Source organism: Sciurus vulgaris, assembly GCF_902686455.1.
Source record: "Sciurus vulgaris genome assembly, chromosome: 17".
NCBI classification, from domain to species: domain Eukaryota; kingdom Metazoa; phylum Chordata; class Mammalia; order Rodentia; family Sciuridae; genus Sciurus; species Sciurus vulgaris.
Genome location: NC_136478.1, coordinates 61478874 through 61495767, shown reverse-complemented (window position 1 = coordinate 61495767; position 16894 = coordinate 61478874). Strand labels below are relative to the sequence as shown.

Here is a 16894-nt window from a genome sequence, read left to right as displayed (position 1 = left end):
CTGTGTGACTTGTGACAACTTAAGTTCTCTTGACTTCAGTTTTCTTGTCTGTAGGATGGGAATAAGAGTTCCCATCTCATAAAGTTGCTACAAAAGAGAGTTGATGCAGGTAAATCCCTGAAAATGGGACCCAGCACACAACAAATGCCTATGGAATATTAGTGTGGTGATTCCACCCAGGGGCCAGGATGGGAACTGTAGTTGGTTCTAGTTCTCAGAATCAAAGCCACCCTGCCCCCAGCTCTGGCTGCTTTCACCTGGTTCCCAGAGAGACTTCCTTCATGGCAACTGTCTCTACCATAGCCTGACCTGAATGCTTCCCTCCCTCCCCACTGACATCACTGTTTCTCCCCTGGGGAAGGTAGTGTTGAGAAGAGAGAGGCCCAGGAGGGAGCACAGTGATGTGCAGTTCTCCACCCACCACCCCCATAATGTCCACTTGCTACCCCCTCTTCAGGGCTCAGTGTCCTATCCACACCCTGCTGTGTTCCCTATGGAACCTCCTGATGACCTGCACAGGTGACCAGAATATTTCAATTCCATTTTCTTCCTCAGACAGCATTACCAGCTACCCCAAGAGAAAGTGTGGTCCTGTCTTTACAACAGCCTGACTCCTGCCCACCTCTGCAACTTCACTATTGCCCTTGACCTGACCTTCAAACTACTTGGTTGGTTACTTGGTTGATTTGTTTAATGTATAAGCCACATGCAGTTATCAGAGTATATAATTTAGTGGTTTATAATACATTGATATAGAGTTGTGCAACCACTTGTACAACTTTAGACTATTATCATCACCCCAAAAAGAAACCCTTGGCTATTACCTCTCAATTCTTTTCCTGCCCAGCCCTAGGCAACTCTAATCTACCTCCTGTATATATATATAACCTATTTTAGACATTTCATTTATGTAGAATTATACAAATCATGACCTTTAGTTTTTGGCTTCTTTACTCAACATCATATTTCTCTTTGTGTGTGTGTGTTTGTACACCACACATGCATGCTGAAAATTGAACAGTTGAGCTACATTTCAAGCTCTTAAGCTCTTTTTATTTTTTGCAACAGGTTCTCACCAAGTTGCTAAGACTGGTCTCAGATTTGCAATCCTGCCTCAACTTCCCAATTCTCTGGGATTGTTGGTGTGTGCCACCACACCCAGTTCAGCATCATGTTTTCAAGGTTCTCTGCTCTGTAGCATATATCAATGCTTCATGACTTGTCTTTTCTTTTCTTGGTACCAGAGAGTGAACCAGGGTTGCTTAACCACCGAGCTACATCCCCAACCATTTTTATTTTTTTAAATATTTTTAATTGTAGATGGACACAATACCTTTATTTTATTAATATACTTTTATGAGGCTGAGGATAGAACCTAGTGCCTCACACATGGCTAGGCAAATGCTCTACCACTCAGCTACAACCCCAGCCCCCTTTTTCTTTTTTATTTTGAGACCGGGTTTCACTAAGTTACTGGCACTGACTTAGAGCTTGCAATCCTCCTGCTTCAGCCTCCCCAGTAACTGGTATTACCGACGAGTACCACTGTACCCAGCATCAGCACTTCATTCCTTTTTAGGACTGGATAATATTCCCTTGTGTGGATGTGCTACATTTTTGTTTATCCCTTCATCAGTGGACATTAGGGTTGTTTCTACTTTGGAGCTCTTATGAATAACGTTACCGTACTGTTCCTCAGAAAGCTGCTGGAATTATAGGCATTTACCATTGTGCCCTGCTACATAGCAGCTTTTTAACAGAGGTTACCTTGAAGGTGTTGTAGACCAGAGTGTAAGATAGTGTTCAAGGGAGGCTTGGTTTATTGGTGATAGTTCCAGAAAATATGTCTAAAGAAAGGATGGTATTAATTATATAGTTAAATTTTAAATGTTAAGGGTTGCGGTTGTGGCTCAGTGGTTGAGTGCTTGCCTGGCATATGTGAGGCACTGGGTTTGATCCTCAGCACCACATAAAAATAAATAAAATAAAATAAAGGCATTGTGTCCATTTACAACTAAAAATTTTTTTTTAAAAAATTTAGATGTTGAAAATGCAATTGGGTGTAATTTTTTCAGTACAAGAAAGAAAACAATTCTTAGCAAAAAGGTAGGAATCCTGGCATCAGAACACTCCTCAGGTCTCTTTCAGTTCTATTGTTTTACATTAAGAGCAGTGGTTCTAGACTCCTTATGAACCAGGCACATTGGCGTGCACCTGTATATTCAGCTACCTGGGAGACTGAGATAGAAAAACCATTTGAGCCCAGGAATTCAAGACCAGCTTGGGCAGCATAGTAAGACACCCCCCCCCCCCCTTTTTTTTTAAGTTGTTGACAGACCTTTATTTTATTCATTTATTTATACATGGTGCTGAGGATCAAACCTAGTGCCTCACACATGCTAGGCAAGCACTGTACCACTGAGCTACAACCCCAGCCCAAGACCCTCTTTTTTTTTAAAAAAAAAAAAAAAAGTTCTTCCTTAAGATCTATTTCTCTGATTATTTCCTGGCTTCCTTACTATGCATGTCTAAGCTGATTGGTGTTCCCATGGGGAAGATTGCTATTTGTCCCACCACCTGAGCTCCTTGGGTGTGGCTGGGCCTCAGGAGTAGGAAAGAGAATGTAATTGCTAATTAGTTGTAACTAGTTGGGAAAGGGTATTTTTCAGGGGAAAGAGGGAAAAACAGAATGTTGAGGACCTTGAAGAATCCAAGAGTCATTTAGGTACCACCCTGTGTAGCAAGTGACAGATATAGGATTTGGGATCCTCAGACAGGTCAGTGCCTCAGTTTCCTTATCTACTAAATGAGGAGAATAAGCCTGCTGAAATACATTAAATAAAGAAAGAACAGTGTGTCAGCATACTGTCTCTTAGGTACAAACAAGGAGAATACAAATTGCACATTTGCTTAGGTGCACAAAAAGCCTCTAGAAAGAGACCCAAGTAACAACTTGTCTCCAGGAGTGAGATCCAGGTGACTTGGGACAGGGGACCAGAGTTTCCCTTATTGTACTTTTTCTTCATAGCACTACGAGAACATAATAGCACCTGGTCACAAAATAAGGTGGTTTTTTTTGTTGTTGTTGTTTTTGTTTTTAACATTAGGTAATGTGCATGTGTCATAACAAGGTTTAACGGGAGGCACAGTTCTCAGAGCAGTGTGAATGTTCAGTCATTATGCTTATAACTGAAAAGATCCAAGTTTGTCTTTTTTTTAAGCCCACCAATATGTCATTGGTATGGCTGAGAAATGGGACAGATGTGGTGAGACCTCTGTGGCAGATACATGCAGGAACATATGAACATTTGAATGTTAAATGTCTGAACATGCACTAAAGATTACTGTGATTCATTCTGGAAGAAAAGACTCACTCACTACACAGATCACTATGATCTGATCTGTGCAGGGAAACTTCTTGCTGCTCTACCAACTGAGAAGCAGACAGACACCTGTTCTCTGTCTTTGAATAGGCCTGTAATCCTTAATGCAAGTAGGAGTATCTGGGAGGTTCAAAGGCCTTGGGGAGGAATGGGCTAGATGAAATTAGTACCAAATCCCAGGCAACCTAAGGAGGTAAGAAACCAGCCTCTCTGTTCCTTCCACCCTCCCTGCTATTGGGGATACCCCAGACTGTGGAAGAAGACTGTCCTGAGAGTGCTTGAGGGGTGGGCTGAGATCTGCTCGGCTGCAGACTTGGCTTAGAAAAGCACCTACACCACTTCTCTGGCTGGTTTCCTGAAACTAGAGAGAAAAGTCTGCCCCTCAGTCAAGTGACTGGGTAAGAGCTGGATAGAACAGTCCAGGCCACCACGAGCTCCTGTAAGTAACCAGGATGAGTCTGCCCCATAGGACTCCTCCTGTGGCTTATTGCCATCACGCTGTAGCCTGGCCTCACAGGCCTTTCTACTGCAGAACCTGCCAGCAATGCCTCTCCTCTGCACTGCTGTCTCTTCCAGGAGCATTGACACCTCTGCCTTGGCTGAGGTCTTAACACGGTGCTTGTTGTTCATCAGTTGGTTTCCGTTCTTGAAGGCAGGCTCTGAGCTGATCTGTTCCCTGAGGCTTCGAGGGTTTCCTTTGACATGAGGGAGAGTGGGAAACTAAGTGGTTCAAGGGATATTTAAGATAAATGGACAGCAAGTACTATGTGACATGTTGGGTTTGCTGGCTGGTGATGCTGCCCAGTGAATATGCTCAAATGGACAAAAGATGGTATTTTAAACAGGAAATCCCTGCAGAAACACTGGGTACAGGCCCAGCACCACCATGGGGGGGCAAGTGAGGGAAAGTAGTGCCCAAGAGAGTTTTTTTGTTTTTATTTTCAGACGGTCTCACTAAGTTGTCCGGGCTGGCCTCAAATTTGTGATCCTTCTGCCTCAGCTTTCTCAGTATTTTGGGGATTAGAGTCAACCTTGCTAGGTTGCTGAGGCTGACTTTGAACTTGCAGTCCTCCTGCCTCAGCCTCTTGTACTGCTGGGATTACAGGCATGTGCCACCACACCCAGCTCCAGTGCCTTTCTTGACCCCAACTCTAGACTGTTTTTTCCCATCTATTTTTCTAAATTCACTTCTTTCTCTATTCTTCCCACTGTCCTCTTTCCCAGTTTCCTCTGGCTGTCCTCACAAACTTAATGGTTTAAGCAGTACAAATTTATTCTTGTATAGTTCTGTACTCCTGAAATCTAAAATGGGTCTACAGGGCTGTATCCCTCTGGGGGCTCTGGGAGAGAGTTCATTTCCTTACCTTTTCCAACTTCTAGAGGCTATCTACCTTGGCTTGTAACCTCTTCATCTCCAAAGCCAGCAGCCTGGTGTCTCTCAGACATTTTTCCATAGTCGTCACTCTCTTTCCTCCTCTTCCTTCATTCTGCTGAACAAACAGCCCATATGATTGCCTTAGGCCCTCATGGGCAATCCAGGATCCTCATCTCAAGATCTTTAATCACATCTGCCAAGTCCCTTTGGCCACGTGAGGAGTGTAGTCACAGGCTCCAGGATAAGGGTATGGGCTTATTTGGAGACCATTATTCTTTCTGCTGTCCCCCCATATTTCTAATCCATTCTTTCTTCTTGATCCAAGGCTAAGGTCTTCCCATATTCCTTTTCAGACACAGCCCTACTCCAGACATCTAAGGAAAGGGGCTAAGGTTAGGGCAAGAGGAAATCAGAAGCATCCCAGGACTCAGTATCAGTGACACCTGCCTTCTTGGCCACACTCTCCTACTGTTTCTGTCCCCTCAGGACCTTGTTCCATCTCCTCACTGGTCAGGAACGTTCTTCCCACTGAGAGGCCTTGGTTGATCCTCCCACTGCCTTTAGTCTTTGCCTAGACTTGAGATGCCTGCCCTGCCTACCACCTTCACCCGGCACTGTGCCCCAGCTCCCCTTGCCCTGACCTTTTCCTTTACCCATAATGCCGAGCTTCTTCTAACACACAGTAGTCAGTCATGTCTGTTGTTTCCTTTCTCCCATTAGAATGTAAACCCCACGAGAGCATGTCTTACAGCACATTTCCAGGCCTCAGACAGTGCCTGGTACAGCAAGTGCTCAGAAGTTTTTGCTACATGAACAGATGTAATGGAAGTAATTTATTTCTGCTCTATGATGCCCCCTCAGTGAACAAGTCTCTTGCAGGGATGGTTTACTGGGGATTAAACCCAGGAGCACTCGACTTCTGAGCTATGTCCCCATCGTTTTTATTCTAAGACAGTCTTACTAAGTTGTTGAGGCTAGCCTTGAACTTGGGCATCTCCTGCCTCAGTCTCTCAAGTTGCTGGAATTACGGTTGTGCAGCACTGTGCCCTGCAGGAACAAGCCTTTATTCCCCTGTGTTTTCATCACCTTACTTTGGGTAGTGCTGAGTGAACTATTATTCTAGTAAATAATTCAGGTGAAGTTAGAACTTGGAGTGGCAAAACAACTTAAGATGGAGGGGCGGTAGTACAACTGAGTGATGGTTGGCAATGACAGAAGAGAACCATGGTTCCCACACGGGGGGTGGGATGAATCTGTAGGTCACAATCCCAGGTGGGTCTTTCTTCAGCTCTCAGGGAAATGAAAAGTGGTAACAGTGTTCTGAAACACAAGAGCAGATGCATGGGGAGTGGCAAGAGGGATCAGTAACCTCGGTGAGCTGCAGGTGGCTACAGCTGAGTCCTATCAAGCCCGGATCACCTGTCCTATCAGCCTATCACCTTTACAGGAAATGCACCATTTCCTCAGTTTGGGTTCCTCTCTGCTTCCTCCAGCACCATTGGCTTCTTTTTTAGGAAAACTCTCCCCTATGGTAAAAATGGAAATGCCTGTGTCAGAGCTCATGATAGCTTGCATTTATGAGAAACTCTCCACGTTTTGGCTGTCAGTGACCCTACAATTTTTGTGCTCATTTTTCAGATTGAGATGCTCTCACCTCTATGCTCTATTCTCAGAGTCTCAGGTCAGGCCTTGGGCTCTCAGCCCAGACAATTGCCCTAGCCTTAGCCTAGTGCCCCCTCATATCTGGCCATGATAATCCCCGAACACACACACCCCTTAAAGTCCCCTGTGGCTCCCTCAACAAAAAGTTTGAGTTTCCAGCCTAACGTACGTGACTCTGCCAACTTCTACCACATCTTGTCTAACTGTCCTCAGGACCACCCTCAGGCTTAGTGATTCACTCTAAGGATTCACCAAGCTCACCAGAACTGTTATACTCATGGCCAGTTTTTTACAGCAAGAGGCCACAAACTAAAATCAGCAAAGGGAAGTGGTGCATAGGTCTGGGCAAGACCAGGGATAAGCGTCCAGGTGTCACTCCTTGAGAGTTCATGGACAGCATTTAATGCTCCTAGCAACAACATGTGGCAGCACACATGGAGTACAGATATGCTGCTTGACCTAACATGATGCTGTGTCCTGAGAAACCCATCATAAGTTGAAAACGTATGGAATATACCTAACCTGAACAAGCTGGTTTAGCAGCACTGCATACTTGAAATTGCTCTTATGATTGAAGGGTTGACTGCAAGCAACCCCTTGTTGGCTGCTGTCCAGCATCTCAAGAGAGGATCATTCTCTTTTTTTTTCCTTTTTTTTTTGGGGGGGGGCGGGTTGCTGGGGATTGAACCCAGGACCTTGTGCTTTTGTGCTTACAAGGCAAGCACTCTACCGACTGAGCTATCTCCCCAGCCCCAAGAGAGGATCGTTCTGTGTGTCACTGGCCTGCAAAAAGAGCAAAAATTGAAGTACAGTTTATGTTGAATTCATATCACTTTCACACCTTTTCGAAATCAAGAAGTTGTAAGTTGAGCCAGGCATGGTGGTGCAGGCCTGTAATCCCAGCAACTAAGGAGACTGAAGCAGGAGGTTCACAAGTTCAAGGCCACGCTCAGCAACTCAACCAGGCCCTCAGCAGCTCAGTGAGGCCCTGTCTCAAAATAAAAAATAAAAAGGGCTAGGGATGTACCTCAGTGGTTAAGCAGTCCTAGGTTCAATCCCCAGTATCAATTTAAAAAAAAAAAAAAAAAAAAAAAGATTTTTTTAAGTTGAACCATTGTAAATTCGGGACCATTTGTAGTGCCAAACAGGGAAGTTCACCTGAACCTTGATATCCAAAGTGTCCATGGTGATCAGTTCCATGGGCAAGGAACATCTTTGTAAATAAACTTAGATATTTGATCCTCTCTGTCCACTATGAATCAGTGTTGGTTATAGACTATCTGGCATGGCCTAAGGCCACAGGAGAACCAAACACTTATCTGTCTTCCAGGGTCTTAGACATTCTCTCCCAGGAGCTGGACAAGAGCCAGTCTACTTGGAATGTTCAGGTTCTGGACAGCCCACACCTGCCAAGTCAACCCTTTACTGCACATCCCACTGTCTCATTAGCCACTCCAGATCCATTTACACCCCAGAGATACCTGCTGTTTCAGGCTCTCTTGTGTTCTCACAGGATCCTCCCCCACCTGGATGACTTCTCCTCCTTACCCAGATCCTGGCTGGCCCTGACAGCCCTGATTCTTTCAAAACACTTAAGACTTGTCCCTGGGATCCAGGTCAGGGTAAGAGCCTCTTCCCTGCTCCTGTGACATGTGCCCCAGCCCTGTCTCCACCTGGAACCTAGTCCTGAAGCTCACATATGACATACCTCTGATCACCTTGATGGCAGGAGCCATGGCTTAGCTCACAATTCTGGCCCTCATAGTCCTGGTTGATAAGATGAACCTACCTCGAAGTTTGCTTTCAGGAGTGAATAATAATGTCAAAAGCACATAGAACAGGGCTGGATCAGCATGTATGCACCATAAGAATAGATCCCTGACTCCTGAGGCATCAGAAACTGATGGAGCATTGAATCAGTAGGGAGCCATTACACCAGTCAAGCCCACAGAAATTTTTTTTCTCTGGTAGTCTACTAGGATTGTTTTTTGTTGTTTCCCTCTTTGTAATATTGGGGATAGTACTGAGTGCTTTAACCCTGAGCCTACATCCATTAGCCACCTTTTTTTGTTTTGTTTGAGACTGTTGAGGTAAGTTATCCAGGCTGGCCTCAAACTTGTGATTCTTCTGCCTCAGCCTTCTGATTTGCTGGGATTATAGGTGTGTGCTATTATGCCTAACTCTTGTAGTCTTTTAATAGTAGTAAAGAACTTTTTATAAATGTTCTTTGAAAATTTTAGCTGCAACTTATTAATAGCAGAAGCTCTCTCAAACTGAGTTCTTGAGAACTGAAACGTAAATTTAGCCATTCAGATGTTTTGGCTTCTAATAACAAACCCAGTTCAAGGTGGCCCAATAGTGAGGAGGTATAGTCTCACACATGAAGAGGTCTGGGAGCTGAGACATCTGCCATGGTCTCTGGAGAGTAAAGGACTTTGGGGGGAGAGTGGGGGATTACCAGATATTGAACCCAGGGCACTTAACCACTGAGCCACATCTTCAGCCTTTTTTATTTTTTGAGATGGTCTTGCTAAGTTGCTGAGGCTGGCCTTGAACTTGGGATCCTCCTACCTTTTCCTGAGTCGCTGGGATTGCAGGTATACACCATGGGACCCAGCATGAAGGGACCTTTCACAGAATTCCTTAGGACAGCTTGTAAAAATGACAAGGTCAGGATCCCACCTCTAGAAGGTTGACTTCCTTGACCTGGCAGTGTTATCTTTTAAGTGCTCCCAGGTAGTACCACTGGGCAGCCAGTTGAGATCTACTGGATTAGACCAGGCCAGTCCAGCATGTGACCCTGGGGACATCTCCCACATGACTGTGGAAAAAATAGGGGTCCATGAAGAAAGCAAAGGACACAGTGAAAGGGATGAGGACAGCTACGGTAGGTTTCTTCTGACTTCAGCTAGGAGGTGAGTTCCTGTTAACACATCCAGAAATAAGAACTGGCTTGGAGAGGGAAGAAGAAACAGACCCTTCTCAGTTGTGACCTTGTTTATTCTTCACAAGAGAGTGGAGATTGCTTTTGTTACATACAGGGCATAGAAAGCTTTGGAAGAACTAGTAAGTGGCATAAGCTACACAGAATTCAAGCTTTGGTCTCTTCCTTGCATCTGGAACAGACTTTGTGCCTGAAAGCAGAAGGTACCCTGGAGCTGCACTACCTCAGCTCTTTTTGGTGAAGAGAAAATCAGAATTTGAGGGTGAAATGGAAGGAGGGGTGTGCGCCTGTGGAGCTGGAATACAGAGGGTGGTGTGGTACATGGCCCACTATAGGATAGGAATTGACTGAAAGCCCATTTCCACCTCAGCCTTTTTCCTGACCTGTGCACAGGGACCAAAATCCTGACCTCCCTTCCAAGACTGTTGGGAAGTTAGCTGAGGGTCTGGGTGAGGCATGGTGTTGGCCACACCGAGTTGTCAGGGTTGACGTCAGCTGCCCAGAAAGCTCCAAGAATTGACATTTGTAGCCACACAACCCACAGACACACTAAGCAGTGGTAACAAACTGAATTCGTTCTAAACTTGAGGTCAACCACACCTGGGGTCTTTTACGAAAGAACTTCACAGCTGGTGTTCACAGTACCTCCCAGCTCCTTTCCTCACCGTCTTCCAGAGGTGTCCACAGTGTGAAAATGCCTTCTGTTCCTGCCTTGTGGCCACAGTGAGAGTGAGTACCCTGGCTTTTACCCTTCCTACATTGGTTATACATCAGTACCCTACGTGATACCCCAACTTTCCTGAGGAGAGAGCTAAACTCAGAGGTTTGCTATTCCTTATCATCCAAGAGAATGACTTGAGTCCCACCTCCAATCTACTTCAGAACCGTATTCCTTTCCTCTGGCTACTCTCACAAATTACCACAAACTTAATGGCTTGAACCGACACACATTGGTTCTCTTATAGTTCTGCAGGTCAGAAGTTCAAAGTAAGTTTTACAGGGCCAAATCAAGGTATGGACAGGGCTGGTTCTTCTGGAGGCTATAGGGGAGAATCCGTTTCCTTGTCTTTCCCTAGAGACTGTCGCTCAGGTTCTTGTGTTCAGGGAACATACTCCCAGGTTCTCCATTTTTTTATTTGAAGCACATTATTTCAATCTCTGTTGCCATCATCACATGGCCTTCTGATCAAAAATTTCCCTCTGCATCCATCTTACAATGTCATATGTGGTTACATTTAGGACCCACTGAATATCCAGGATAGTCTCCCCATATAATATTTGTTTTTTGTGTACATTTTGGGTTTTGTTTTGTTTGTTTTGTTGTTTGTACTGGGGATTGATTGAAACCAGGGGTGCTTTACTCCTGAGTTACACCTACAGCCCTTTTTTTTCTTTTTTTTTTTAATTTTGAGATACATTCTCACTAAGTTGCTTAAGGTTTTGCTAAGTTGGAGACTGGCCTCAAACTTGTTATCCTCTTGCCTTAGCCTCCTGAGTTGCTGGGATTACAGGCATTTACTGTCATACCAGGCCCTACTACAAGATTCTTAATCACATCTGCATAGTCCTTTTTAATGTATGTGGTGACATACTCCCAGGTTCCAGGAATTAGGCTGTGGACATCTTGGGAAGGTCATTATACTGCTTGCCACACCATCTGTACTAGAAACTAGTTAGGGCTCCCCATTGCTTATATGGAAATATTATGCTCTTCATGCTCGGGCCAGACCTGTATGGTTTGCATATGCCATTCACTGCTGCCTTTAGCTAGTCTGTGGTCTCCACCTACCTGCTCTTGAGCCCCTTTCCCCTCCAGTGATGGGGATTGAACCCAGAGCCTCGTGCATGCAAGGCAAGCATTCCACCAACTGAGCTATCTCCCCAGACCTCCCCATCATCTTTGAGGCAAGGCACAGTCTGACAGAAAGCCTGCCTAGGGTGGCTTGTTTAATTCATTAACTTGGTGTATTGCATTTGGATTGTGTTTATAAAAACTGGTTGTGAGGCCACTAATATCTCAGAATGAATTCACATTGTATAATTTGGTTCTTTCAAAAACCAAGGCCTTGAAGGGCATGGTGGCGCATACCTGTGATCCCAGCTACTCAGGAATTTAAGGCAGGAGGATTGCAAGTTGGAGGTCAGCCTTAAGCAACTTAGTGCTTAGATAGATCCTATCTCAAAATTTTAAAAAAGGGCTGTAAGGGCTGGGGATATAGTTCAATTGGTAGAGTGCTGGCCTTGCAAGCACAAGGCCCTGGGTTCAATTCGCAGTACCACAGGGGAAAAAAAAAAAAAAAGGACTGTAGATATAATTCATCTTAGTGAGACCCTCAGCAACTTAGCAAGATCCTGTCTCAAAATAAAAAGGCCTAAAAGGCCTGGGTATGTAGCTTAATGGTAAACACCCCTGGGTTTAATTCCCAATACCAAAAATAAAGTGAATGGAGATGTGCTGGCCCTGGGAGCTTCTGGGTTGCACTTTATCCCTCTCTCTTCTCTTTCCCCAAACCCATCACTCTCTGGTGGCAACTCATTGCTTCCTATTGCAGATGGCTAAGAAGATGCCCAGGGGGAAGGCCTATATTCATACCCTCTGTGGCTACACCTGCAAATAAAAGAAGGTATTGCCTTTTAGCCTGGTGAAAAACCCTAGGGGAGCACTTTGACTGACTTACCATGTCTTGATTTATTCCTGAGCCATCACCGCATCCAGAGGCATTAGTGCCCTGACTGAGCACTTGGGTCTCACACCTGTCCAAGGAGGACATAGGCTCCAGCCTGCCCTCCGTCCCCTGATGTTGTGAGGGATGTACGTGGATGCTGCCTTCAGCAGCCAGGGTCCATCTCTCAGCAGCATGAGCCAGATTATTTTCCAAACACTTTGCTTGCAGCCAGCAGGGGACCCTCACTGGGTCCCACCCTGGGAACAGGTCCCACAGGAGTTATTTTGTGTCCTTCTAGTTCCATTCACTGGAGGTGCCTCCATTTGAACCTCCTCAGGGTCCATCTCCCACTTTCTTCCTTCAGTGGAATGCTCCCACTATCCTGAACATGGTTGCACACTGCCAAGCACATTTAGTTCCTAGCACCTAGCCCTTTGAGCATGAACTTTGTGCTTCTGGATCCTTTGCTAGTTTAGCAGAGTCTAGTTAAGGTCATACAGAAGGAAGAGGAAAGGTTGCTGCCTGTTCTAATTGTCTAGCCCCACCACCCTCCAAACCAAGCATGCTCCATCATGCCACTGAGGTTGCCTTTCCAAAACTGCCATCTGATCATGTTGCTTCCTCTGCTTTAAAAATCTTCCCCAAGGTTGCGAAGCTGTTGAATTTGCTTGGAAGCCGGAGTAGCTGCCGCCACCAGAGTCTGGAGCCATGAGCGGGTTTAATTTTGGAGGCACTGGGGCTCCTACAGGAGGGTTCACGTTTGGCACTGCAAAGACAGTAACAACCACCCCTACAACGGGGTTTTCTTTCTCTGCTTCGGGCACTGGAGGGTTTAACTTTGGGACTTCCTCACAGCCAGCTACAACCACCCCTTCAACTGGCCTGTTCTCACTCACTACCCAAGCTCCAGCAACACAGACCTCAGGGTTCAGTTTTGGAACAACTCCTTCCTCTGGAGGTACTGGCTTTTCCTTAGGAATCAATGCTCCAAAGCTAAATTTGAGCAACACAACTGCCACCCCAGCCACGGTGAACCCCAGTGGCTTTTGGCTTGGCAGCAGCACCCTTACCAATGCCATATCAAGCACCGCCACCTCCAGCCAGGGGGCAGCACCCAGTGGCTTTGTGTTTGGCTCCTCTACCACCTCTGCAGCCCCAACCACCACATCTGGAGGGTTCTCCTTCACCAGTGGAAGTACGTCCCAGACTGGGACCTCTGGTTTCAACATTGGCTCTGTGGGCAGTTCTGCCCAGCCCACAGCACTTACTGGATTACCCTTTACTCCAGCAACACCAGCAACCACTGGAGCAGGGACCACACAGCCGGCTGCTCCCATACCCACTGCTGCCACTACCAGCGTGGGGCCTACCCTCTTTGCCTCAATAGCAGCTGCTCCCACCTCATCCACCACCACAGGGCTCTCCCTCTGTGCCCCAGCAACCACTGCTGGAGCTCCTGGAGCTGGTATGCTGGGGTTTAGCTTAAAAGCCCCTGGAGCAGCTTCTGGTGCCTCCACAGCAACATCCTCCACCACCACCACCACCACCACCACCACTACTGGCTTTGCCTTGAGTTTAAAACCACTGGTGCCAAGTGGGATCCCGAGCAATGCAGCAGCTGCTGTGACAGCTCCACCTGGCACCAGTACAGCTGCTGGAGCAGCCACCTGTCCCGTGATGACTTATGCGCAACTGGAAAGCCTGATCAACAAGTGGAGCCTGGAGCTGGAAGACCAGGAGCGGCACTTCCTCCAGCAGGCCACCCAGGTCAACGCCTGGGACCGTACACTGATTGAGAATGGGGAGAAGATCACCAGCCTGCACCGTGAGGTAGAGAAGGTGAAGCTGGACCAGAAGCGGCTGGACCAAGAGCTTGACTTCATCCTGTCCCAACAGAAGGAGCTGGAAGACCTGCTGAGCCCACTGGAGGAGTCAGTCAAGGAGCAGAGCGGGACCATCTACCTGCAGCATGCTGACGAGGAGCGCGAGAAGACCTATAAGCTGGCTGAGAATATTGACGCACAGCTGAAGCGCATGGCCCAGGACCTGAAGGACATCATCGAGCACCTGAACACATCTGGAGGCCCCGCTGACACCAGTGACCCTCTACAGCAGATCTGCAAGATCCTCAATGCACACATGGACTCTCTGCAGTGGATTGACCAGAATTCAGCCCTGCTACAGAGGAAGGTAGAAGAAGTGACCAAAGTGTGTGAAGGGCGTCGAAAGGAGCAGGAGCGCAGCTTCCGAATCACCTTCGACTGAACGCAGGGCTGTGGATTTGGGGCAGGGGGTGGTGGGGGTCGTTTTGTCTAGTTTGGGGTTTCTTTCAAATTACTGTGCTGTTGAGAGAATGGTTCTGTGGTTGGACTTTACCCATTAGCAAATAGGAAATATTCTGAGTCCTCTGGTCCAGGCAGCAACCTAGTGGCTGGATTTTGTGTTTTGTTTGTATCTTTGACCCTTTGCACCTACTACAACTACCCACCTCTTCCTTCTTGTTCCTGCTATGTGATAGAAAAATGCTGATCTGTCAAAGAACAATCTATTCCCTATCCAGGGTTTGTGTTCAGCAGCCACTTTGTCCAACTCAGTCTTGGATACACTGAAAAAAAGACCAAGGTTACTCCCTGTCTCTCTGAGGAGATGGCAGCCTGGTCTTGGAGTCATGAAAGTTAACCACCATGACACAGAATGGGACCGACAATGGGATAGAGAGTTTCAGAGGAGATGGTCCCCGAGGGTCCACAAGGGATGGCAAAAGGGCAGGATTCACACCCAGAGGCCTCCCTTTGCCTGGTTAATATGCATGCTCATCCTCCAGGTCTTGCCTTAGGAAACCTTGATTGTGCAAAGCTGGGTTAGGTGACCATCCTGTGGTCCCCATAAGACACTGGGCTAGCACTTCACACCATATTGTGTTGACTGTGTGCTTCTCAATCTATTAGATTGTGAGCTCCTGTGGACAGAGACTGACTGTCGTTCCCCTTTGTGTCCTCATCACATCACAGTCCCTGTCACATGTTCAATAAACAGTGAAGATGAAACAGCAAACACTAGTCCACACAAGTACCTGTTGATATGACCTGACTTGCCAGAGGCAACCAGACTTGGTTCTGAACTTCCCATGGTCAGAGTTAACTTAGTCATAGTAAGGTCCACAGCGTCTTGAAGGCCAAAGCCAGTTGGTTATATTCCAGTTGTCTTTTTTATATCTTATCTTTGTACTTTGCTGCATTCTTTGAAATACCTATGACGGTATGTTGCTTTCCTAAATAAAGTGCATTGTGAAACAAAACCACAGCTGTTTGGGTAGATATTAGGAGAAAGTTGCTTTTCAGTTTGAAAAGCAGAAGACTACTTGAGGGCTGGGGATATAGCTCAGTTGGTAGAGTGCTTGCCTTGCAAACACAAGGACCTGGGTTCAATCCCCAGTACCACAAAAAAAAAAAAAAGACGACAACTACTTGAAGCAAAACTACACTCTTTATAGACACCCATCAATATGTGATTGGACCTTTGGTGAGAGGGAGCAACACAAGTTCAAGATAGGCTTTCTGCTGACGGGATAGGTACTACAGGTGGAAGAGGAGCACCTAGGCAGTCCTGCCCCAGGGCCATGTTTATTGTAGAATCCTGTCTTACAATAATGTGTGAGTGCTGTCATCTGCCACAAGTGGGTATAAGTGTCATGGCGACATCATAGACTGCATTCCTCTCTATCCCACCGTGCCAGCTGTAGGGCTTAGGTTATGCTTTAGTGAAGCTAATGCTAGGTGAAGCTCTAGGGAGTGGGTTTGTGTGGGAGGGCAATTTCCAGGTAAACCACCCCCGCCCATGTGCCTCAGCCCTCCAGACACCCACGGGCTCAAGTGATGCCAAGTGCTTGAGTCTCGCGCTTCTAGGGGATGGAGAATCAGGCCCTTGGGCTTTCCTCAACTGGTTCCACATTAAGCTGGGCCACACATTTTGGAGATTTATGGCCCAGTTTCCGGAAAGAAGTCTTCCAAAGTTGAGATCATGAGAGATTATTTCCTTGGACTATCTTGGGCACTAAAGAACAAATTTTGTTCCAGCAGAAGCCACAGGAGAGGGAGCAGAATGGACTAGAGGAGGGAAGCCCTGACTGCCTCAGTGGCTTCCCATTAAAGCTGTGCCCACTACTGTCCTTTTTCTGCCATGGACCTTGATGCCTATCTGATCGCTTTGCCCAAAGGAAGGCCTCAAGTTCCCCTAGAAAACAGGAAACCACTTGTTTCATCTGTTTGTTCCTTCAACATCCATTTTTGGAGCATCTGCTTCATACCAGTTCCTGATCTGGCATTGTAGTTAGGAAATGGAGTGATGTTTCTCTGCCCATAAGATCATCACTGGCAGGAGCCACTCAGATGTGATTAGAGAATATTTTGAGCATACATTTCACGTGTGTGTGTGTGTTTAAATATCCCTATTACTGCCAGACCCAGTGGCATGTACCTGTAATCCCAGAAACTCTGGAGGCTGAGGCAGGAGAATCACAAGCTCATGGCCCCTGTCAGCAATTTAGCAAGACCCTAAGCAACTGGGGAGCCCCTGTCTCAAAAGGCTGAGGATGTTCAGTGGTAAAGTGCCACTGAGTTTAACCCCAGTACAAAAAATATAATATTCCTATTTGCATATTAAGCATGAGTAAAGCTTAATTACTTTCTTACAGTTGGGTTTTTGTCAGGTGTGGCGGGCAGTGACAGGAAGGATTTTGTGCTTAGGTGTTTTAACCCAAGGCCTCATACCTGCTAACTATGTACTACTATGGAGTTATACCCTCAGCTTTCTTGTGTTTAAAAAATAAACAAATTTTGAAAACAAATTGGAGTTCTGATATTTT

At 46.3% G+C, this 16894-nt stretch overlaps 2 protein-coding genes across 5 annotated transcripts in view; both read left to right on the top strand.

Moving 5' to 3' along the window:
- The window catches only part of IL4I1 (interleukin 4 induced 1), a 36381-nt gene that overhangs the window by 7754 nt on the left and 11733 nt on the right, over positions 1 to 16894 (top strand). The gene's annotated exons all lie outside the window — the stretch shown is intronic.
- On the top strand, positions 12508 to 16866 carry NUP62 (nucleoporin 62). Its single transcript, XM_079119493.1, has one exon. It carries the CDS (start codon positions 12739 to 12741, stop codon positions 14293 to 14295), a length of 1557 nt encoding a protein of 518 aa, XP_078975619.1. The 5' UTR covers positions 12508 to 12738; the 3' UTR covers positions 14296 to 16866.

Coding starts and splice junctions, on each gene's coding strand:
- NUP62 (XM_079119493.1), top strand. CDS start 12,739: ATGAGCGGGTTTAATTTTGGAGGCACTGGGGCTCCTACAGGAGGGTTC.